At 36.7% G+C, this 25,601-nt stretch overlaps 1 protein-coding gene across 2 annotated transcripts; it reads right to left on the minus strand.

Annotated features, from left to right (window-relative positions):
• Positions 1-1,363: 1,363 nt before the first annotated feature.
• On the minus strand, positions 1,364-23,871 carry LOC121316881 (atlastin-2-like). Of its 2 annotated transcripts, XM_041252164.1 has the most exons (14): positions 23,530-23,871; positions 20,233-20,498; positions 15,436-15,567; positions 12,555-12,659; positions 10,700-10,750; positions 9,557-9,613; positions 9,088-9,180; positions 7,578-7,716; positions 5,964-6,091; positions 5,814-5,870; positions 5,317-5,388; positions 4,319-4,750; positions 2,296-2,310; positions 1,587-2,195 (listed from the first exon to the last, which is right to left on the minus strand). In XM_041252164.1, the coding sequence occupies exons 1-14, from the start codon at positions 23,789-23,791 to the stop codon at positions 2,094-2,096; spliced, it is 1,911 nt and encodes a 636-aa protein (XP_041108098.1). In that variant the 5' UTR covers positions 23,792-23,871; the 3' UTR covers positions 1,587-2,093. The 2 variants fall into 2 exon arrangements, with proteins under 2 accessions (XP_041108096.1, XP_041108098.1); XM_041252162.1 differs by lacking the exon at positions 2,296-2,310 and having other exon boundaries at positions 1,364-1,680; positions 23,530-23,869.
• Positions 23,872-25,601: the final 1,730 nt, after the last annotated feature.

Genomic DNA, 25,601 nt, shown 5'->3' on the forward strand with positions numbered 1-25,601 from the left:
CTTCATATTGCCATTAGTGTTACCCATTTACAACCCCTACAGCTGGAGGATATAGGCTAAGATTATGGTACCAATGCCTGTATATCATGGTCAGAGATATACAGCTGCCATACCAGTGACAAGCAAATTTATCCAAGACCAGCAGCAACTGTTTGGCAAAAGTTGTGGAACCTTTACCCATTAGTCTTTGCAAGGAAATAAGACATAACACATTGGCTTACTATAGAGTAGTTTGATTTAATTATGTATTGAAAAATAAATTACAGGAAATAAACTTTAAAATGCAACAGAAGACCAATCAAGTTCCACTACTAACATTCCCATTGCTTTGCCATAAGGGGGGAGGGGGGGAATTGCAATGTTCAAGGCAGGTCATATCACAAGTTTAAAAACAAAAACAAACAATTTGAAATGCATTCTCACATTTAAATCAACCACAGAACATTCCTTTACATGAACTGCACTTTAGCCTACCACAACCAGATATATATATATTTTTTTTGCCATAAACTACAAAACTTGATACAAAAATTGGTATTTATATATGTATAGTTTATACATGCCCTATTTGTGATCAGATAGAAAAGATGACAGAAGTTAAACACCCTGTACAGACAGAAGACAATACATTTTGGATGGAATTCTCATTAAAACACTGGCAGATTTGATGTACAATAGTGCTATTGGAGGAAAACAACAAACAAAACACCTATAGAGTACCTTTTACTTGGTGCATCTTCTTAGGGCTAGTATAGATATATTTTAAAAAAAAAAAAAAAAAAAAAAAACAGCAAGGCAATGCAGTTCTGAACTGCTCCTCTTCCCTATACAATAGCTTTACCTCTAGGTTGTGTGGAACCAAGAACATGCAATGTTTAATACTGGTGTGCAGACAGTAAAGCAATATTAAAAATAAATAGTGAGGCCAAGGCTTCACAGCAGCCTGCTACCATTGATGTTTGTTTACAGTAAATAGTTAACAGGCTCACAAATAAATTCCATTGGACAAAGTTTATCTATTAGGTACTGTCTGTTGATACCTAGATTTTAAAGTTACACAAAGCAGCAATAAAAGTTGCTTTTCCCTGAAATACACTGAGCCAGTACAATCCATTTATAAAAATCAGTATACAATTTGGTGTTTTTTTTATTTTTATATATATATATATATATATATATATATATATATATATATATATATATATATATATATATATATATATATATATATATATATATATATATAAAACAATCTTGATTCGCAGTTTCAAGTTTCTTTTTGTTTTTTACCCGTTTAAAAAAAGATGATGGGCAAATGGTTTCAGTACATCCTTTTTTTTCGACTCCGTGTGTGCAACACACACATTTTTAAAAAAAACAACAACAAAAAAAAAAACCTGATGAAATCAGAGTTCTATCTTGGTGGCAGTATCCTGTGAAACCAGTTCAGTCAAATTAAATTCTACAGCAAAGATTGTAAACTTTGGTTCACAGAGTCCTCAGTCTACAAAAAGCACTCTAGGTCAGGAGGGCCATGTTAAGTGACCATGACAGGGATTGTCAGTTTGTCTTTAATTTGGTATGCTGGGTAACCTGCTCAGTCAGACCAGCTTTGATGGAGTTTGCCACAGTCTGTCTAATGTTGTCCTCCATGAAATGATCACTCAGAGGCTTCAACACCTGTAACATGAAAATGAAGGGGGGGAAATAAAAAAAAGTGAAACAAAAAGGTAATGTTAGAAAAAAAAAAAAACATTGACATGAAAAAAGCACCAATAGAAAAATACCAAGTATAACAAATTTTTGAAGCATACTTTGCAAATAAAATGCAAAAAACCCCACAAAAACAATGGCAACTCATAAAATGTATGCAGCCTATTTTGTATCAGTTTCTCCCAGAAACAAATTGGCTAACTAGTAGAACTCTCTCACGCTCTGATTAACTGTCAGTCTTCCAAAAATTAACTATTTAACGGCTCCTTAAAGATTAATTTTATATGTCGGGTGAACCAGGTATGTTACAGTATTTATCCAGACCACTGGCCTGTCCAAATAAGTGACTGGATATATTTAAAACTGAATGAGTGCAACAGCTAGTTTCTCTTCTTCTTGTTGTTTGAGGACAGTCTCAGTGTTGGTATGAAAGAGCGCCGCGTGATTCGACTTCTCGCCAATTCAAATAGTTTGGAAAACACCTAAAAAAGGGAACGAATGTTAGGAAGTGAAAGACTTCATAAAAATAGAGTTGGTTGAAAGAACAAGAAAAAAAGTTTGGAGTTCGACATCCCAGCTCACCTTTCTTGGAGTCCTCTGTAGCAAAAGTAGAGAGAGAAAAAAAAAAGGAGGCAGGTGGTATTTAGAGAGAAAGTAACAAACAAAAAATAAAACACTAAGTTTAAGGGAACCCTAGGGGAATACTTCATGCCAGAGCTTAAACACAACTGTTCTTGGACAGGTTACGTTCCAAATCAGGTCACGCGTGACATGCTATACAAACGTATTGTGGTCTGTTTTTTCTGCTATGTATTGTACAGTGCTTTGCAATACTTTTGTATAGAAATCACTATATAAATGCAATAATTAATTAAATGGGACAGTACATTGCCAATAAACATTTTTATATAGGGTCACTATAGTTAATGTCACACAGGCTGGCATCCAATGCTAACCTAGGCAGAAACTATGTCACAGATCAGGCAAACCTTGTCAAGTTTTACATCCACTGAAGCCAAACAGATTTAAGTTTGCTGCTAATCAGAAGTAGTACTTTGCCAAGCTATGCCAAAAAAATTAAATATCAAAACCTCACATCAAGAAACGTCAGACCATATTTGAACAAACTACTATTTAAAAAGTTACTGCAAGGTGTAGTTGCCCTAAATTTAGTGCACCCATGTCTTAACTAGGGAAGGGCACATGTAAATGTTTATTCCAATAATCTATTAACCACGCTAAGCCTGCCGCTACAGTCAAATGTATTAATATAAAATAAATCACTGCTAAAGTACTCAAGCTCCTGACAAAAAAAAAAAAAAACTTGCAGGGAAATACCAAATCAAGGTAGCTGGAATGCACCATTGCACATATTAACTATAATTATTCAATTTAATAAAAAATAAGTGGTATTTTACAAAGACAAAAAGTTTTGTTTGGAGACATTAACAACAGTAGACAAACAGTAAAATTCCTTTTACAATAAAAGACCGAGCTACATGAGCTGCAAAGGGACCATGTTAACCTACCTACCTGCAGAGCAAGGCCCAGCCACAAGCCTCAGGCTCTGTTGAATTACAGTATGCTTCAACAGCAGTACTGGCAAATCAAAATGAACCATTACCGCTTACTCCACCAAATGCACTCAAAAAAGTAGCAAATAATGAACCAAATGGTTGAAATCGCTAAAGATACGTTGACTATCAGCACCGTTGAAGGACAGGGTTAAATAAATATTTTAATTAAAAAAAGAAAAAAAAACACCACCACAAGGTTTTGTAGTTTTAAATGAGTTTTACGTTAATGGCATTCAAGGTTTTAACGTCTTCTCTACTACATTTATATGGCTTCACGTAGCAGAACGTATACCTGGACAGAGGTATGCACAATATTTAATAGGATGATTCTTAATATAAAAAAATTAAAATGTATAAGTTGCCAAATGAAGACAAGTTATTGATTCATTACTGTACATTCTGTTGCCTTGAACTGCTGTTCGGAAATTATGCATAATTTGAGCTTTATGCATATTGTCCTTTGATTACACTTGCTAAAAAATATCTACTTACTGAAGCATCACCAAATACCGCAGCTATTCCTTTTACATCAATTTTGGTATTACGAAAGCATTTTTAGCCAGTTGAATGTTGATGTAAAGTATAATAATGTAATCGTTTACCAAATTACGTGTATTCAGTTATTAAAATATATGGAAATGCCCACCCACACTACACACTACATAAAATGAACACAGTCTCTTAATATCTCCAGGCCTTCAGTGGGACCTTCATATCGCAAGCCGATTAGCAGCTATAACAAAATAGCACAAATCGCTAGTCAAACAAAAATGGACTGATTTTGGTTGGACACCTGCACATGTACCCGAATACTTCCAGATTTCTAAGATAAAATTTAAAAAGTTAATGGGCACTTTCTCCCCGACAGTAAACCAAAGCGCCCGGAATCTCTGAAAACTACTGACGTAATTTCTAAAAGCAGAACTCAATTTAAATATCTTTGCTTAAAATAAAAATAAAAAACAAAAACAGCTGGTCAACGTAATCAAAAATGTAAAGGAAACAAAGAAAGAGTAAGAGATACACACCTGTTCCCATAGGGTTTCTGCTACTTGATCGATGACTGATCCAACTTCTCTAAACTCCCCAGAGTATTTAACATATGCCCATGTACACAGCGATAGCAATGCTACTCCCATAACAAGATTAAAGAGGGTCGCTATTGTGTTCAAACCAATGAAACCAGTCACTCCTGAGACGATGTACATGACGAACATAACAGCAAAAAGTGTAGCTGGTGTGCGAGCAGCGTAGAAAATATTTTTGCCGTCATTGTGCTTGATGAAGTTTGCATAGCTCTCTTCGATTTCAGCCTCAAGCTGCTCCTGGTAGCGGTGGCAGAACTCCTCTCCTCCCATTTTCTTCACAGAGCGGAACTGTCTGATGGATGCCTCTTTCAGATCCAAGTGCTTGCGCTCCAAGTCTGAAGGTGCAATATAAGGCTTGTCTCCTCCACATATCTGAGGAAATCAGAACACTGGTAAGCCTCAAAAATGTGTCACCCTAAAAGCAGTGGTCGGCGATTAATTTAACGGCAGACCAAATGAGCAGCCCACTTGCAATCCCCACAAATCGATGAAGCAGCAGCTAGAACTAGTAGTTTATCTGCAGGCATCGTCATTACTGAAAACTGAATTCATTAACAAAGCAAATCTGAAATCATTCTGGTCTGCCTATATATGTCCAGACAACTACCGCTGGCTCTGCTTGTGCTCTGTGTTTGGATCTACTAACATGCAAAGAGGCTTATTCCCTAATGAATGCAATATTAAAAACAGGTGCACGAAACACGCTGACAAGAATATTTGGAGGACTGCCTACGTATCGCCGTCACATCTATCACACCTGGTGTTCTAAAGTTGGCTAGCAGAACGAAAGTGCCATTTGCCGAACACTGCCCTAAAGGCTCACTAAGCTGACACTTACTGTACATTTTATAGTACCAACACTGCCCACAAGATGCCATTAGTGTTCAGATGTTTTTAATTTAAAAAGGAGACTTTTGCAAGTCCATTTGAATACATACCTGCTCCATACTTTTGTTGTAACAGTCTTTTGCTCCCGCAATAGCTGCAAGATTGTTGGCTTCAGCTGTTGCCTAAGTAACAAATGCAGTTAAGCATGTCAAACATTAGAAGCCAAAAAAAAAAGATTGCTGCATTTTTGTAAAGTGGGTGAAAATGTACTGATTAGTCAAATATATCAGGCGGAAATAGAATTACTGAGGATAACGCATTTCACAGCTAGGTTTTAGTAGAAGTTACTTACAAAATTAGACCTGTAAACCACAACGTAAGCACATATTTCTGCAAAATATTCCTTGGGCAAGGACTTCTGTATGGATGTTTGATTATGTAGAGCAAGATGTTACAAAATTGTTTGTAGAAAAACCTGTAAGAATAAGGCTTTTACAGAAAGTCAAGCAACTGACAGACTGCCCCACAGTCTAACATTTGTCTAGTTTTAATGTCACTACTGAGCCTGTTCAAAGTTATAAGAATTATCTAAAGAGGTTATATTTACCTGTAGCATGGACTTGGGATGAGGCAGTTCCTCTCCTTGATATATTCTGATGTAAGCCTTTAAGATGAAGGGGGAAAAAAAGTACATTAAATACCAGAATACCTTGGTGCTAAACAGAGAGGATAAGACTAAATTAAAAATAAATCTTACTTTAAAGTACTCTACAAGATCTCTGCACGTCACTTTGGAGCCACCAATTTCTTTTTCTACCAAGTTCTCGGGAGCCAATAATATTGGTATCAAATTCTTCAACTCCTTCTTAAAATCACCATCTATGTCTAGAAAAAATAAATGCATGTCAAAATCGTCCACCATGGCTATAAATACAAAAAAGTAAAAGCTATCCAGATTATATTCATGCACCAAATTTACATTTAAATCCAATATATCACATATCAAGTGGCAGGTTGAGAGTTTGCAAACTTAAATACTGGACCTCAATTGACTGAATTGTAATTGCTAGAATTCCATTCTTTGTGGATTAGAAATTAAGGTTTGTAGAATGCAGGACACCTCCATTATTTTTTTTTTTTTTTACTTCGTCACTATTTTTAGTCATTTTTATAACATTTGTCAATTAGTAGTGTTGACCTTACACAGTAAATGACTGTCCTCCTACAGTAAATCTAATAGTTTTAGGGGAACACTACTCCAAATCTACAATCAGGCTTTCCCCACCATTAAAGTGTAAACACATTTTCAAATCAATTCAACAAGTCATTCACAAGTTGAGTCACAAGCCATCATATATAAAAACACATCCTGGAATCTAAAGAATTGATGGGTGACTGACATGATAAATACTGTCATGCGTGTGATTTGGTTTCAGAGAACTGGATTAAAATTCTAAGTGATCAGTGTGAACCAGGGTTGTTTGACGCATAGCCGTTCTACGAATGTAATTACCGTTTCCTAATTTCAGTACATTTAATACTTGCACTCGGCAGTCCAGATAAGCTACATACCTGCATTTTTTCTGTATAGGCACTCAATTTAAAAGCATAAAAATACACATTGCAATTTTGCAGCACAGCTTGTCCACTTCCGCCTCCCCTAAAATATCCACCAACTACATCTCCCAGAATACAATGTCTTCAGTTACTAGGAAACCGTACACAAGAAAAACAACCTAACAAACATTTTCCAATCTCTGGCTAGCCCTATTTTCTTTGCAGCCAATCACAGCAAGAAGAAGGAATTATCAAAGCTACACAGGTTGAAGCTTTAAACACCCAAGTCCAGCCGGAAACTGGGACCACTCAGAGGAAACTGCTAAAAAAAGGTACTTAAAATATTACTGTTTTAGAACTTATTGATGTATTTCCTTATTTTATGTATCTGTATGGCTTGAATTATAGTTAACATTTTCAGAGAGTTTAAGAACTTAAAATATAAATTATGTAATTAAAACTTGCAGAGTGGGTGCAATACCTGCAAAAAAAAAAAAGTGCGGAGCCGATAAAGAACCTTGTAAAACGCACACATGCATTGTTGTACAGTAGTTCAAAGTAACATTGCAGTTACAATAGAAGGATGTTTTTAATGCCTACACCATTACCATTAAAGATCGTACAGTAATTAAAAATCGAGATTACTCATGACCAAGATAATGCAAAATTTCACCCACTGAAAATACACTTTACTCTTTGTTAACATTAGAGGTTAAGTTACTCCCAGGCCCAAAACCTTATCTGGAGCACTGCTTGCATCATTAAACACTGAAATAGGGCCAATATGTAAAGGAGGCTTATAAATAAACTGTACCATTTAATCTTCCATCAAAGTTAGGATTTGTGGCAACCTTGAGTCCTGGATGTGGCAGCAAGAAACAAGCGATTTTTGAGAAACAAGAATGGACATGCTTCCTAACATTCTGCAGCTCTTCATGCTGGTTCTGTTTCACCTAAAACAGGGAAACAGCATTATAAAACTTACCAGTTTTCACCTAGGGTAGGTTTGCCAAACACCAAGTAGTACACTCATTTTGAAAATTGGAAAGTAACAGGTGGGAATTCAGGCTTGATGTCTCAATACAGATGTTACTTACAGACCAAAATCAACTGTGTGTTCCCATAGCATAGTTTATATTTTAGTGGGGGTTTTTTATTATATGCTTTCATAATACACAAATATAACACACTATATAACATACAATCTAAATGACCAATTCTAATTAGGGCTTCTGATTTGATAACACTTGAGAGATGTTATATATATATATGCACAACACTCCTACATTTCTACTGGAGAGTCCACTTGCAAGATTTAAAACAAGATTACAATTAGGAATGGAGGCTTGTTCACAGGTTTTAAAGCTGTATTACAATTAAGATAGAGAATTTAAAACAATTACAAATTGTGGCGAAATGTAAAAAAATAAAAATAAATAAAATACCTACACACAAACCCCAGAAGAAGAACGTGCTGCTCTAAAAATGTTCCCTATTACACAATCCGTGCCACGTTCCCCCTAGACGCGTCTCGTATACCCCTAGGGGTACATATATACAACAGTCTGGAAACTGCTGACAGACCACATCACATTCCAAGTCATAAAGAAGCTATTCTACAATGCAGGTTTTAGTCTAAAGTGATTCATATTTGGCATATTGTACTGTACTGTTGAAAATGCACTATTTCTAAGGAGCAGTTATTTGTTTTTCTGGGTTTATTGCTTTTCTTTAGAAGTTTAGGCTTTTTGTAAGACTTGCATTTTTGGATGAGAACTGTGCAAAACAGTGTATGCTGTACATCTGTTACATAAAAGGTATTAAACTGCACCATAAACATGGGTAAGGGAATACAAAAGTGGTAGTTTCTATTAGCCTTTCAGTTTTTACAGCATAAACACTGCTTTCATGTTTAATGCTGGGACAAAAGCAAATATTCAAAACAAAACAATGTTAAAAAAAATAAATAAATAACCACATCACACGCTCCCCCCCCCCCCAATATGTCCTTGTCTGCCCAAAATTAATAACCGATGGAAATAAAAATATGCATTGCTGTTTTAGAAACTGTTGTAGAAATTCTGGCAAGTTGAAAAAGAGCTCCACCTGATGTGTGGGATTCTAAAGACTTCTCAACCTATATTTATTTGTGGGGCAAGCCACCCCATTAACACAGTGTTATATAATGCTAGCTTTGATTACGTTTCACAAGTCAACTAATGTACAAATACTTCAATTTTGAACGGATATCAGAACATGAAAATGCCATGCTCATCCCAGCACTTAATTTTTGTGGCTGTTTAGGTATACTTTACATAACTTACCTGCAACCTCTTTTCTAAAAAACTCTTTCCTCCATCAAGACCATAGGGATGCTCATAAGGATAACTCCAGTCTCGAATTAGAAACATAAGTGTCTGTGGGGGAAAAACAAGTATCAAATACACGTATCAAATTAAACCTGATGTCAAGCATATACTTGCCTAAATTGCACAGTACAGTTTCAAAACATAGAAATCTCTTTGCACTTGACCAAATAAAAGCAGTATGGTCGGCTACAGAGGTTGCATCTGTATTTAGTAAGACCCATGGGCAAGTTTAGTTTAAATGAGATTAGATAAGGAAAGACAGACTGTTTCATTGATGATCCCCAAAAAACACAAAAGCTAGTCAACACCAGGTGGAGTGTAGTCCCACTACTTTTGGTACAACCAATTACATCCTGGATTAACAGAGAATGTCGGGCTATAACGTGATAATGAAAAATGTACCTCCAGGCTTTTTCAAGCTTACCTGAAATGGTTTCTTGTATATTTCCTCCATTGCAAGCCGTCCGTATTCTGTGAACAGCTACATGAGAAATAAAAATCTGCATTAGGGTGCCCATATTGATTTCATATATAAATATGAATCTTTAATTTATATAGAGCCTAGATGCAGAGCACCTCAAAAGCGCTTTACAATATAGAAACCAGTGGGGGGAGGGAAAAAAAAACAAAAAAACACCACGCACACCACAGCAAAACTCAATGTAAAAACACAGCAGGTACACAGGACAATCGATATTTTTAGCTCAAGATATAAAAAAATACAAGCAGTACATAATTCCAAATGACAAAAACCAAACTCTAATGGAATGCCAATAGATAAAAATGCATTTTTAGTGGTTTCTTAAATATCGATTGGAGTCGGATTGCCTGTGGGAGATGCTTCCAGAGCCTGGGTGCATAACAGCAAAATGCCTGATCACCCATAGAACAAAGCTTATTTCTAGGGATTCTTAACAGTCCAGAGGTCACAGAGCACAAATTACATGCAGGAATGTATTTAAACAGGTCTGAGATGTAGCTTGAAGCCAGACTGTTAAGGGCCTTCTAAAGTTAACAATAAAATATTAATCTATCAAGACATATAACTATGGGAGTCCCTAGACTCATAATATTTTGGTCTTAAATTAGTTAAAACCAGCAACAGGTACTAAAAGGTTTTCCCAAGCAAGTTACAGCTGCAGTTCTGATAGCATGAAGTGTCTTAATCTAGTTTAGAGGTCACTGAAACTCTAAGATATACCTGTGCTGGATACTGAAATCATGCGCAGATCAGACAGAGAATAATGACCCATCTTGCACAGTAATTGATGTGCAAGAACATTGTTTTACTGTGCCGCAAGTTCTAGACTATTCCCCCATTGAAGGAACAAAAAAGTCACAGGCCCTCCATATGATTAGCCTTATGGAGATAAATGTCAAGATCAAAACAAAAACATGCATGCAACCTCAAAATGGTGACTAGTATGCGCTCCAAAATGGTGGTGGCAACTTTGTAAAGTGAATGCCATGAAAACGTTATAACCTATTAAATAGTTAAATAAATAAATAAATAAATAAATCAATCAATCAATCAATCGAAAAAAGCAAAAGCATACTGCCCGTTTACCTGCAGATGTTGAAGGTCATCTTCCTGGATGTTCTGGGATAAATTATAAACCTTTAAAAAAATAGAAGAAAGGAAAACAGATGCATGTACAAGTTAAAACAAAAATATATTCATCATTTGTGTTTCTACCAATATGGTCCGATAGTAAGTGGGTGTTGCTTCTGCAACACAAGTTATGAATGTTTTTTTTTTTGTTTTTTTTTTGTTTTGTTTTTTTTAAAAGAGGGTCTGGTCTGCACTTAGTACGTTTGGTGTAAAGTGTGAACAACAAAGTCCGCTTGGGAAACTGTACAGAGTCCACCTAGAGAGGTGGTGTCGATCTGTTTGACAAACGCAGCAAGTCTGGTTCACTTGCTAAACCTCAATGCGAATCTTTTTGCACATAGGAAACAAACTATACAAGGTAACCCAACTGGGAAGTAAACATTTTGCGGTTTAGCTCATATTCTGAGAAAACAAGTAGAGCAAAAAACAAAAAAAATAAAAATAAATACAATAAAAATCTCAGGAAACTGCATTAGGGTTACCAGACATCCTGGGAAAACTTTGACAATCTCAATTTTCAGCCTTCATCTTTTGTCCCGGTCGGAAACAGTAAAAATACAATATTTTTTAATCATTTGATTGTGTATATACCAACCATATGTGTTTAAATGGCAATAGCTTAAATCTGGCCTTTTGTACATTGAGCAAGTTTTGACTGGATGACAATATAAAGAAAACAATGAGTTATGATCTGCAATAAATTCACCCGAAGTTTACTTTTTAAACTGTTACTGTGTAATTGTATTCAGTGTTGCTTATTTATGTCTTCAGAGTTGCTATGGCAAAGTGAATTGAAGAAAAAATATTTAAAAACTTCCCAGTTTTTCACTGGTAATCCTAAACCATGGACAGTGCGAGAAACTGAAGCACTGATAGAAAATTTGGTCAGACACCAGAATCCAAGCCGAACAAAACTCAAAAAGTTATATTTCAGACTCTCAAATTACTTTGTTTAATGCCGACATTCTGAGAGACGTGCAGAATTGCGTAGACTGCATTCTCCTACTGTAGGCATTCACAAAATGTATTAAATTTGCAAAGTGCTCCACCAGCGCTTTCTTCCACAGCAATAATCTAAAACATGCTATTTTAAAAACTGGAGCAACACATCAATAGCTGCCATCTTTCAACATACCTTGTAGGATATTTTTAAACATCCGGTTCACAACCCCCATATAAAAACGAGACGAGTGCAGTTGGAAACTGCATTGCAAACACAAAATAACTATCCTGAAAAATGGAAAAGTACCACAAAAAAAAAAAAAGTTACTTTTATCTCGCATCCAGAAAACTCTGTCCCTTTGCTAACAGATAAGTGAGCAGCAAGCACATTCATACATTGTTTCAAATTAAACAAACCAAATGAATCTGTTTGAAAACAGACCCAGTGTGAATGCAGCCGAAAATAGATTTACATTGAAGTCCTCCTTACTAAAAGTCTCAGGATTTGGTGCAGAAAGATCATTGATTATTTTTTTTAAATATGATGTGTGATTTTAGGTGGTGTGTCTTGAAGGCATTACTTTCAAATATTTAATACTGCAATGCAGACATCATTTGTTGGCAATGTTTAATTTTATTAGAGACTTCTAAGCAAGTCTGAGTTTGCACTGGGAATTTTGTAATGTTATGTGACCGGCAACTAATTTTAGTTTATTAAGTGAAAAAGTTAACGCAGGTTACCTGCATGTTTTCCTGAGTTTATTATATATTTTAAAAAAGACAGGTTTAAAGCTTTATTTCAGGTAAACTAAAATTGCAACACCTCAAACCTCAAAAAAATTAAATAAAACACACCCCCAAATCATACCTGAACTGAACTGGTCATAGTGCTCAAAGCAAACACTGTGGCACAGTCTTTGATAGTCGACTGGCTGTCAAAGGCCCCTTGAGTGTCAATTAAGAGCACAGCCACCTGCAAAGAAAGCAAAAAACAGGCAGTTACTCCTTGTAAAGTAGCTGTTCACTGCACCATAAATCATTTAAAAGGCACACCAATTTAACATTAATGGATAAAGAGTTTATACTGCCCACCTCGAACAATTATTTTTATATGGATTCCGTTTCCTGGATCCAGGAAAACGAGCCAGTGTGTCAAAAAGCTGAATTTAATTTACAAACCATTGTTAAACATAACCACGAACTAACCCTAACTTTCCTGCCGCGCGTTATATTTGTTGTACAGTATAGTCAGAATCTGAGACTGTGTACCGAAGTGCTGTGTTGGTACCCGTGACATGACAAATCTTTTACAAAAATCTGGTTTTCTACAGCTAAGCAACCAATAAACCAAAAGTGCTGAAATCAATAAATCATAAATTTAGAATGGAGGCTTCATTATGACAGAGAAAAAACGTTTTGCCTTGTTTGGCGTCAGTTTCCCAGACTTGCAGAAAACAGCAGCTTTACTTGTTGTGAATTAAAACATTTTGTTTACATCATATCCAGTCTCACAGTAAGCTGTACCGACGGATACCCAGATAAGCGATTAAATTGTCTAACTTTGATTTGGGATCAGATGTGCTCAGGTCAAAAATGCCATTCAAATCTTTCCAGGACTCGTTGGTATCACTCGGCAAGATTGCCGTGGACTTGGGAGAGACTACACAAGCGATAACGCTCCAAATAGGATTGTTATTATTTTGTATTATGAATATTGTTTAATAGTGCTTATTAATTAGAATTAGGGATGGGAATTTCGAATAGTTTCCTACACTAGGTGAACCATTTTTATGTATTCGATTACCCGAACTCTGGTCCCTTACGCTACGAAGAGTAAAAGGCAAATGCGTGTTCACAAGCAGACAGCATAACAGTGTAAGCCGGTAAAGTTTAGCTGGGTTCACAAAGTGTTCAAACAATGTCCAAGACAAAATTTATTCGCTCTGTACCGTATTTCCTTCGACACAAGTTTTCTTTTAACTGAATTAAAATACACAGAACTCAATGTGCAGCAACGTCACAGCGCGTATCTCTTATTAAAGCAACAGTAGCATAATATTGCGCAAACCACCAAATAATCTTTGCTGTAGTGTATTTAAAATAAAATAACACCCATCATATAGCAACCTAAATATTCTACATCTGTTTAATTCTAACAAATATTTATAACAATCTTAGTGTAAATATTGTAACCTGGCCAAAATAGTACATTCCAACAATTTAACATTACTAAATTACAAGAAGCTACCAAGCACTGATATCAGATGAATCCAAGTCAAGTTACTTTGTTTATTCAATAACCTGTAAATAATTCAAAACAAGGATACCTGGTTGTACTTTTAATGTTCAGTGCAAATGTTGACGTTGCTCCATCTATTCACAGAAAGTCAACAGTAGATGTTTTACACTGAACAGCAGTCCAGAGTTAAAAAATAACTCTTTTACAACTCCAAGTATCTTAGTAGTAGTCTTTTCTTAGTAGTCACTGCATTGTTCTGCTTAACATTTAGTTTGTCTTTAAATTATAACGTTAAATTACCTTTCTAATTTCAATGTGACCCAAGTTCGGATTATTGTACTTCTTTTAGCACTTGCTATATACACGTTTAATGGCTGAAGTAACATATATTGAAATGCTTCGTTTAGCCACTTTCTTTTGAGACGTGGGCTCTCTTTGGTTACCATACACAGTTAGAAACATACTGAAAATAAAAACCACCATGAAAATATATAGAAATATATTGGGCCAGATAAAATTGCATCCGGGCCAGTAAAAACACTAGCTCAGTGGCCCAAGGGGCCAGTAGTAACTTGGAACCTTGAAGATAGAAAGATATTTATGCAGATAAAAATCAGCTGTTCAATTTAGGTTTAAAAAACCCAGAACGTACGTTTTTTTTTTCCTTCTGTCTTTTGCATGTGCTCTATTACTACAAGTACAGCATACAAACAAGCTGAAAACTATGTTTGTATGTATGTAATGAAAACTGACGAAATACATTATTTTTATATTTACTATATTAATATATTTACTTAGTCATAGGGAAAAGTTTTGACTAAAAAATAACATGTAGGCAATAAACACACAGGGTGGAACAACCACAACACTTCCTAACAAAATAAATCACATCCAGGTGAACAGGTTGTGGGGTGGAGGGAGTGGGTGTCTAATGCTTTAGCATATTATGCTCCATGCTTCAAGGAGTAACACACAGATTTTGGCGCCGCCTCTTCGCTGTCACTTGATGGTAAATATTCTTCGCTTATGTCTTCCCTGACATCCGATTCAGTAGCAGAATTGTATGTATTTGAATTTAAATCTAAATTCAGTATTATTACCAATACTTTTTTCTCACTGATAAATTTTCACCAGTTTACAAACACTGTTGACATTTTTGTGACTTGGATAATTATATGTAATTCAGTTAATATCTGGCAGAGGGCACAAGAGACCAATAAAAGGTGTTACAGAAACCTAGTTTTACAAGATCATGTGATCGTTTTGTAGGCTCAGTAATTAAAAGTTTCATAACGTACCGGTACATTCGTACTCCCTGGGGACCAGAGAGCAGGGAACGCAGCGGTTGTTTGTACTACTCAAAGGGTTAAAGTTTGCATAAAATTACATGACTGTTAGAAACTTGGTTAGTGTATTCAAATCATTTAAAATGTACAGTGCCATGAACATGCAATTTGTTTTGATTGTAATTTGGCACAGTATCACCCAGTAACTCATTGAAGTCACGTACCTTGCTTCCATCAGGCTTTTCAATCACAAATACTTCACTCCAGACCTGAATGCCAGTTGTTTCTCGTTCACATCCACCTCGCCATGTAAACCCAGTCAAAGGGTCATCATTTCCACCCAACCATGCTGAATTCTACGAAAGAAAAAATATTTCAAATAATTTCTGACTGATAAATCCATTCAGCGTGATAATTTGCATCATGTTCACCACTTGAGGGCACCATTCAGACATGATTGTACCATTATAATATTGTGCTTTACTGTAGAAATGTGTACAGCCTCAACCACAAACAAATAAAACTATCACATGACCCAACCAATTATGACCACAGTGTTTTGGTCACCAATTTTACAAAATACAATCCCCCACAAATCAAACCCCTAGTTTTGAAAAATGGACTTGCTTTCAGAAACTGATTAACTCAATCTTCTACAAAACTCCAGAGCCCCAACACATGGATTAATGGCTTAATTAATGGCTTAATCCCAAGAGAACACTGCTAAAACCTGAGAAATGCTGCAGCTTGTATTCACAGTATAAAAAAGCAGCATTATTCCAAAGCATAATACAAGCCATGCATAATATAAACAAACTCAGCTGGAAGCAGAGAATAAAATTGATTAAAGTTATTGCATTGCTCACTAATTACATACATAAGATAACTGGCTAAAACTAAGTGAAGAGGATAATCACTAGTATTGGAAATTAAGTCTTTAAAAGAGTATCCATAACCAAGAATGGATTATAAGCAGTTACATTGTGGTTATTCTATGCACTTAACAGTTTACCCTTATCTTTTAGGGGGAAAAAATCCAAGTAAACTGTAAAACAAAGTGTTCCTTCAATTTATTTTTTAAATGTTTTAAATTAAAAACAAAATTGAATAGACACATTTCAGGTATTTTTTACAGGGGGACATTTTAAAAATAAATAATTCCAACCACCATACACTCCCTGACCTAGACACTTGGCATTTCTGCCAAAATTGTACTCAAAAGTCCCGGCAGAAGATTGTGTCACAGCATATTACAACGGATATGTTTGGGCATAGAAAAGAACATCTAAAAAACAGGCAAGTTCAGTTATTCTTAGATACAGTCAAGTACACAAATAAAATTCAGGCCTCCAATCTACTATATCCAGTACACAATTTCAAAGCATTATGAAAAACCTAAAGCTTTGAAAAATTAATCCATTCGTGCTGTAGTCTTAACGATTTAAAATAATACATGACACCACTGTTACAGGTTACTAGACAATAGATTTCAATCGTTAGCTACAAAACATCTTCTGTAAACCCAAGAATAGAAATACAGGGGAAAAAAATAAGACAAGTCTCTTGTCAGCATTGGGTCAGCCTTGAAAGTGTTTACACTGGACAGATTTCTAAAGTCATAATGCTTAATTCTCCCAAAACAGACAGAACAGCAAAAGTTTTTTTTTTTTTTTTTTTTAATTATCAATTTTATGTCCAACAGATTTTAGTCGAGGACATTTTTAGTTTGATGTTCTCGCAAATGTTATTTGTTAATTTCACTTATTAATGAACGTGTTTGAACATGCTGAACGAGAGATCCACACCTAATAAAACTCCCAATCTCCCTTTGTTTAAAAATCTCCCCAATGTAGAATACAATTTACAGTTGCATCTCTTACAGAAGACTGCACAGAAAAAGCTTTCAGTTTTAATTCAAAAAGATCTACTCATTACAAAATGGTCAAAAAAGTGAAAGAATGCCAATTGCTCTTAATCCATCACTTGTTGCAGGGTGACAGTTCATCGTTAACTACTGTGCAAAACGATCAGCTGTATCAAGCGTGTTGGAAAGCAAGGGCAACCCTCAAATGCAAGGCTTCCTTGCAGCAGCCATTTAATATTAAAAAAAACCAAACAGAATTTAAAAATCATTAAGGATTGTCTAAAGCAGTGTTTCTCAACCCTGGTCCTGGGGACCCACTGTGGCTGCTGGTTTTCATTCCAACTGCGCTCTCAGTTACTTAACCTAGACCCTTAAATGAACTGAAAATTTGCTTTAGACCTTTTTTTACTTGCTCTTAAACAGTTGCAGAGTTCAAGTTACTTATAAAATGTTATAGCTAATTTGAAATCTGCAACTGTTTAAGAGCTGAAAACAATTAAAAAGGTTTAATTAAGCAAAGAATCAGTTCAATTAAAGGTCTAGATTAAGTAAGTAATTGAGAGCTCAGTTGGAATGAAAACCAGCAGACACAGCGAGTCCTCAGGACCAGGGTTGAGAAACACTGGTCTGAAGGCTCACAAAAGTTTTACTGTACAGATTAAAACAAGGTATGCAATTGCTTACTTCCCCTGCCACCAACACCACAATTATGTAATCTGAAGTACACAGAATTGTACATGATAGAATTTACAGTGTAAAATACTAGCTGAAAAAGGTGAACCGACAATGCAATCCAGTTCAACTGTGGGAATGAACTTTAAAAAGCATCTGTATTTAAAGCAATAGAACCTGAAGACCGCTTCGAGCCGAAGGAACATTGATTTTAAGCAGCACTAGTTTTTGTTGCCAATACGAATAACATGGAGCTGTTCTTCAGTTCACGTACCTCGTACAGAAAAGCAAACGTGGTTTGTGGACTGTTTGTAAAACATGTCAATTTAAAAAAAAAAAAAAAAGTCAGAGTTTTGAGTGGATGTTTGTAAGTTTCAGTAAAGCTATTGTTTGGTCCTAAAATTTATTTGCGAAATAAATTAAGTTTTAGTAATTAAATATCTAGTTGTCCGTCTTAATGCCGATTGTGCTGTTTGTTCAGTAACTTGTTCATATGAGTGTTCATACCGTTCATTCAAAGCCTCGTTCCTGGCTTAGTTATAGAAGACAGTAACACTTTCTAGTACAGTTCTGGATAGGCTCTCAAAAAAGTCACATATCTGATGCAAAGATTGTGTGTGAAAATAAACTGGACCCGACGCACCTGACAAGCGCTGAATAAATGGACCTCAAAGGGTTAAGCTAGAATTACAAGATTAAGACAAAAACATCCTTCCATATGAAGGTCAAAGTATATTTAAAGTGTTAGGAGTAACCCCATGTGACAAAGGAATACAATTCCTATACTGCCATTCAACTGTTCTGAATCGCAGAGCATCAAATATTTCAATGAAACTATGAGGTCACCGACAATCAATCAAAAAGTAATTTCACTTGTCCTTCACATTATTAACATGCATATATAAATAGCACCTCCCAAGCTACCTGACCTATAAACAGACATAGTAAAGCGATCCACATTGTACGCTGTGGTGATGCAATACAGATCAAGACATCAACTCAATCCGCGATTTAAAACTCAAACCGCATCTTGACAGTAATGAGGTAACTACCTTGGTATCTGAACTATATTGCTACTGGATTAAATCTGGTAGTTGGACAAGACGCTCTGCTTGGATCCACACCCAGCGCTGTGCCATGCATCGTGCTGCTTTACAAATACAAGCACACTTGTCTACACAGCATGGCCTGTAAATCACTTTCAGGCAAACTGGGATAACCCTAGCATCAAAAAGATAAACTGAGAAATTTAGAAACAATTGGTAATAAAAACACAAATCTCTTCTGTTTTGGACATGACAGCCTAATTGCTCATGATCGTAACCAGCTATGAGGGCACAGAGATTGTGTCCTTGGTTGTTTTTGTGCATAAATGCGGATGCTAATGTAAAAATTCTGGTAAAGTACAAAAAGAGACTTCATTCTCTCTCTTGGTTTGCTGTGTAACAGATTTGGAGGTTGAATAGTAAATACCAAGCAGTCATAGAAATACTGCCAGCTTTAGCTCGAAACCTAAGTTTGACCTTGGTAAAACATCAGCTCTGGTTTACGACACCGACAGTGCTGTACTTGTTTCTGGATCTACTGCAGGTAGCCCTTGGTCATCCAAGAAGTCTTAATTTGGTATTGGAAATATTGCTCTGTCATGCATTGACAATAACTCCTGGTTTAATAAATCATTACCTGATACCAATCTATAATGGTTTTCAGTTATTTTTTTTCTTTCTACAGGTGAAACACCTTGGACCTCATACAAATGTAGTAGGTTACACTTTCATGGTGTACATGAAATGGGATTGTTCCTGTGATATGGAAAGCATGTTTTCATTTTAAAAAACAACAAGAAAAACACACACACCCATGCACAACCCGTTGACGTAGCTAGCGAATCACTGACTGAGTAGCACATGTTATTTATAAACAAACAGTCTGGATATTATGTACACTACAAAGTCTGGCCAGTCTTGCAGGCACCTACATCTTATCTGATTAAACAAATTCATTGTTTATGAGAAAGTATTTGAGCAGAAAACGGGTGTGCCTGAGATTATATCAAACTGCATGCAAATAAATAGTTTTTCAGAATGTTTAAATGATATTTCTAGTAATGTTATATTGTAGCAGGCCCCCAGACTTACAGTAAGGATTAGAAACAAATAGCATTCTGGGTGTTTGTCAAACTTTTTTGCACTTATTACAGAATTTCTCAAAAGGAGGAGAAAAAGCATTACTTTTGTGCAAACAGAGCTTCAATTCAAAGAATGGAGCCAGTAGCATGTTTGACCATAACAAATTAAACTTGTTAAAAAGAGCTTTACTGAAACAAATTAGTTTGACATTAGTACTGCATACAGAAAATTGTGTTGCATTTATGACTGATTTGCCAGAGTGCAATATATACTGGAATAGAAGGCAATAAACTATGCCAGGCAAGAAGAAAGTGTGTGGAAACTAGGCTTAAATTTAACCAACAGCAGCCCTTTACCTTATTGTACATGTATCTCAGCATGAAATCCAGCAGGAAAGATTTGCCCTTTCGGAAAGCTCCTGCCACAGAAACAACCACCACGTTGAGATCCCGGATGTGCTCCTGCAGGAGGATGCGCTCCAAGGCCTCCTCATCCAGCTCAAAGTTGTGATCATCTTCGTGTGCCAGGACAATCTGTATGGGCCGGGCCTCCTTCATGGGGACGTCCTCAGAATTCAAGGCATCCTCTGAATTCAAGGCGACATCCTCCACTCCACTGACTCCTGGCAAGAGAGGGAAACAGAATGAATACCGCTGTCAAGAGAAGGATGGACAGAAACCATATGAAACTGCAGTTAAAGGATGGAGGGTCAGAGTAACTGAATGGGTTTTCCCCTGTTAAACATTATGGAAAAAGTACTTATTGAGCATGGGTGGGGTTCATGAAGGTTTTCTGAAAAGGGAATTGAATGCAGAGAGATCTCTGAATCTTCTTCGACCAACATAACATCCAAAATAACATCCAGGAATACCAAAGAACACATCAGGAGATTATCAAATTACATGGAATGATGACTTTGCAGATATTGCAACCGGCACATAGCCAATGATAAAAATAAACTTCTCCATTTCAAACTGCCTCCAAAGTCCTTCAGACACCAAGCATAATCTGAACCTCCTTAAGGAGACAGACACTCTTGCCTGTTAATAAAACTCAATCATTCTCTTTTCTCCAATCTGACAGTGCTAGTTTTCACTATACATTGTTCATGTCTTATGAAACTAGTTACAGAGCATCACATCTAAACAGAAATGACAAGTGTAAAAAAGGACAAGCACTAAAATGCATACAAGCTCAAGAGTGTGTAATTAAGTTAATTGTAAGGCCTAAAATGCCTCAAGTTGCAATGTAACAAACCGTTTCTCCCCCCCCATTTTTGGATCTTAAGAGCAAGTAGCGGGGTTCCAAAAAATAGTGCACTGGGGTGTGCGGTTGTCCTCTAAATCAGGGCTTCTCAAGCTCAGTCCTGGGGACCCTGGTTTTCATTCCAACCGAGCGCTCAATTACTAAACTAGACCCTTAATTGAACCGGTAATTTGCTTAATTATTATGGCTACCTTGAAATATGCAACTGTTCTATAGCTGAAAACAAGTAAAGATCTAATTATGCAAATTATCAGTTCAATTAAGGGTCTAGTTTAGTAATTGAGTGCTCAGTTGGAATGAAAACCAGCCACTGGTGGTCCCCAGGACCGAGTTTGAGAAGCCCTGCTCTAAATCATTGCATGATGAGCGCCTTACCAAAAAAAAAAAAAAAAAAAAAAAAAAAAAATGCTCTGGCTTTTCTGTTCCACATCACAGTTCATTATTGTCGTGTTACCTGTTTGACAATGTGGGCAATAATCCTTACACATCAATGCACTAGAGCTGCCATTTTGAAACTAAATTTAAAAAGTTACATGTTGAAAGTTGTCAGGATGTTAATGAAAAGAAATTACAGGTAAGTTATTTAAACATACTGCCTGGGCCATTTTATATAGTCAAACCAGAGAGGGTTCTCTTGGAAAAACATAGAGCTATGTTACATCTGATATTTAACATGAGCAATTCATTGTTATAAAAAGTGCCAGCAGTGTAATGGAAAAAGGAATACAAGTAATTAATCATGAACTTTACTCCCATTCATTATATTCATAAGACACAGATTTTTCAGCCTACCAATATCCATTCGCGGAGTACTGTCTTTTTGTATATAATCCATGCGTACAAATATCGCAAAACACAATTAATAAAAACCTGTATACAAGACTAGCAGCTAAAACTAACAGTTAATACCAACCTGCAAGTACTCATGACACTGCACATGCATGTATGTATGTATGATAACGTTATCTTTTTGACAGTTTGCAGACCCTGTGTGTTTACAAGGCTGCCGGACAAAAACGGAACATTTGTGAACAGGGCAGAGAAGACATTATACCCGTCTTTAAGTAATTTAACGCTGTAATACTGTGGGTTTAGCACAGTATTACTCTCCAAATCACAAGGCAGCCTCATTATATTTGTCAACATGGCCTGGGACGACCTCATTTGCCCATAGACGAAGCCACGGCGGCAAACAGGTCCGAAGTACTAAGTTAAAAAGGACAAACAGGTGGTTATCATCAGTGACAAACAAGAATTGGTGTAGTTTAGGATCCATTCTAGTGAACGGAAATCAATGGTTTGTTTAACCACAAAAAGTACAGCAGAAAATATTTTACACATAAACTGTACCTCATACCTATAGTTAATGCAACTAAAAAAAAACAGCTTACAAAACACACTTCAAGCATTGCATAATCCCACTCATTCTGTATCCTGATTTTTCAGTGTATAATCGAAGTACTGTATTGGCATTGCAACCTACAATTCTACAGTAAAATGTCCTATACATATATATTGTGCTGCCATATGCAATTCTACTTGTGCCTTCTAAGATCGCTGGTCTAGCGGTGTGAACGCCGGAATTTTTGATTAAACGTTTTCAGTGAACATTACTGTCTACATCTCGCGTCAGTCACAAACAGTAACCTGTCATGCATAAGTGTACGCACCGAGGGATTTAAAACACAAGGAGATCACCCTACACCGCCGAGTACCTATGCTAGAGGTACCACCAACTTGTGTCAGAAGTTAGGTTTGTGACGTGTTAATACAATGCACCACATTTTTTAATTCTGATAGCTGGTTAGGATCACTTTTAATGTCAACATCGTACGGTATGATAACGCTACTGCAGACTGCAAATTCACTGATCGACTGCTAGAAAACATCACAGGGTTCTTAATACAAAACTGCCATTTCAAACACATTCACATCTCACTGCCGTTTCTGATGTGGGGAGCCCCATCCACCGCTAGGTATGGAAGACCGGGAATCATGCAAAAGCAAATCGTTGAATTTAAGATGGGGAATCACATGACACCGATTTGAAAATATCTTTTTTTTTTTTCTTTTCTTTTTTAAAACCGTTGCTTTGGCTTCCGTAGAGGTCACGGTATAAACAGAAAACAGTCCAAATCTGAAATTAACGCTGTAATGGGACAATGACCCTGCCGAAATGTAAAAGCCAATCCTTAGTCTAAACTGACCAGGCCAGGTGAAAACACACACAGGCAAGCAGCACCCTACCAGTACAGCGACAGCTACACCTCCGAGAGGGGCGCAAAACAAAGAGGTGCTCTCTCTCTCTCTCATTCATTCAGGCAGGATTACACACTTATTTGTATTTATAGAACAGCTCATCAAATATATATTTTAAAAGCTGTTACCTTCAACAAAAGCCTTGTTTTTGCAATTCTGTTCGGAATGATTCCGAAACCTCATCCCGCTCTCCTCCGCCATCTTATTCTGTTTAAAATATGAAACCCGCTGACGTAAAACCTCGAGCGCCCCCACTTTATCAAAATCTGCAACTTGGAGTTTGCTGGGTCCTAGCGTCCCGCTTTCACCCACCAGTCTGAGCGGATGCTTAATGTTGCATGCCAACACAGGTACAAAAAAAGCACAGCAAAGTTTCGTTAATAATAACATTATCAAATATTGGTACAGGCTTGTGAGTTAAATAAATCACCACAGAGAATTATAGTAAACCACTGAAGAAAACATGGCTCACCAGCATCAAGTGGAATCTCATCCATTCACTTTCACTTTATCCTGTTATCTAGTTTGGAAAACAAACGTCACAAAGAGCCCATTGCCAAGCTTGTCATTGAGCTGTAAGAGTCAGCTGGAGCTGAAGCAACATTTACTCAAATTTGTTTTTGAAAAACAGAACATTAAAACAAAGAAACACCAAACCACTTGCCACATAACAGCTATAACTTAAGGACCCATCCAATGTACTTGGAGATAACAGTCTCTCTCAGCGGTATATCCTAGACTTGGTCTCCAGTATTATCCCAGACTTTTGCCTCCTACACTCGATGCCTTACAGTTATCGTTTGCCAGCCTTGCTTCTCAGACCCTTACTAGGTATCACTAGGTATCACCACTTGCCTGAGCTGTATCGACTGTGTCTTTGTCATAAATATGATCAAACTGTTACAGTATAAAAGCTGCAATTCCCTGCTGAAAGTCAATTTCAGTTATGATGGCAATGTAGAAGATCTAATACACTTTGGTAAAGTAGGTCCCAGGTTGGCAAGCTCTTTCTAGCCAAGACTCTGTGGGCCACTCTGAAGGACAGACTTCACCCTCATCAGTAATCACCCCCTGAAATGATGTAAGCGCTGCCTTGCCTGCCCATGATGGGCCTGATATTCTAGTGGCAGTGTTACAATACAAAACATATAAGAGAATGAGCTAGGAGACGAAAACAACAACAATCCAAAACACATGAAATGCCATCAGCACCATCAAAAAAGAGAAAATAAGACAGACAGAGAGAATATTATTGTCAAGCCCAGAGTATTTGTCATAAAAAAATGTGTTAAGATGATTCAGTATTTGTAGCCAGCACTGTACATTGTTTAAACCATTTGGTGAAGGATGGTCATGCAAATGAGGGAAGAGAATGCTTAAAACTGAATGCATCCATGGAAGGAGGCACCTGAGCTGCCAGAGACAGCTATAACCCACCTTTGCCTTGTCATCTCAGATCACCAGTTTCATTTATTTTCCTGGGTGGGAGAAAGCCTGGCCTCACTTATAAAGGGTGTCTGTGACAGCTTGTCAAATCTGCAAGATTTATAATGAAGCAAGCAAGGACTGAACCGGCAACCCTTCCCTTCACAAACCAAGACCTCATCCCAATCAGCCAAAGAAACGTAGCTCCCTGACACCAACTGAGAGGCTTGTGTAATTTCAAACATCCTGGTTGAAATGGAGATTGACTGCAGTGTTATAAAAACTAAGCCTAATCAATCTTCTCATTACTTAGTGTGTCCACGTGCAATACAATCTACCACCCCATCCTCTTTTAACCCTCTCAACATTAATGACCAGCGTCTTTGCACCATGGCTCTCCCATCTTGCATTTTTAACCACATCCATTCAGAATGTCCTGGGTCCATTTCAACACTGTCCGTAAACCCATAAATACAGTGGCTCTCACAAGTATTCAACCCCCTTGGATTTTTCCACATTTTATTGTGTTACAACATGGAATCAAAATGGATTTAATTAGGAGTTTTTGCCACTGATCAACACAAAAAAGTCCATAATGTCAAAGCGAAAAATAAAATCTACAAATTGTTCTAAATGAATTACAAATACAAAACAGAAAATAATTGATTGCATAAGTATTCACCCCCTTGAGTCAATATTTGGTAGAGGCACCTTTGACAGCAATTACAGCCATGAGTCTATTTGGATAAATCTCTACCAGCATGGCATATCTGGA

Source organism: Polyodon spathula, chromosome 6, assembly GCF_017654505.1.
Source record: "Polyodon spathula isolate WHYD16114869_AA chromosome 6, ASM1765450v1, whole genome shotgun sequence".
Classification (NCBI taxonomy): Eukaryota; Metazoa; Chordata; class Actinopteri; order Acipenseriformes; family Polyodontidae; genus Polyodon; species Polyodon spathula.

Excerpts from the sequence above, each read along its gene's own strand:
- LOC121316881 (XM_041252162.1), bottom strand. The coding sequence starts at position 23,791 with ATGTTATTATTAACGAAACTTTGCTGTGCTTTTTTTGTACCTGTGTTG. Across the intron at positions 15,568-20,232 it reads TGAGATACATGTACAATAAG|AATTCAGCATGGTTGGGTGG; the intron begins GTAAAGGGCTGC and ends TTTCTTTCGTAG. Across the intron at positions 10,751-12,554 it reads CTATGACCAGTTCAGTTCAG|GTTTATAATTTATCCCAGAA; the intron begins GTATGATTTGGG and ends ATTTTTTTAAAG.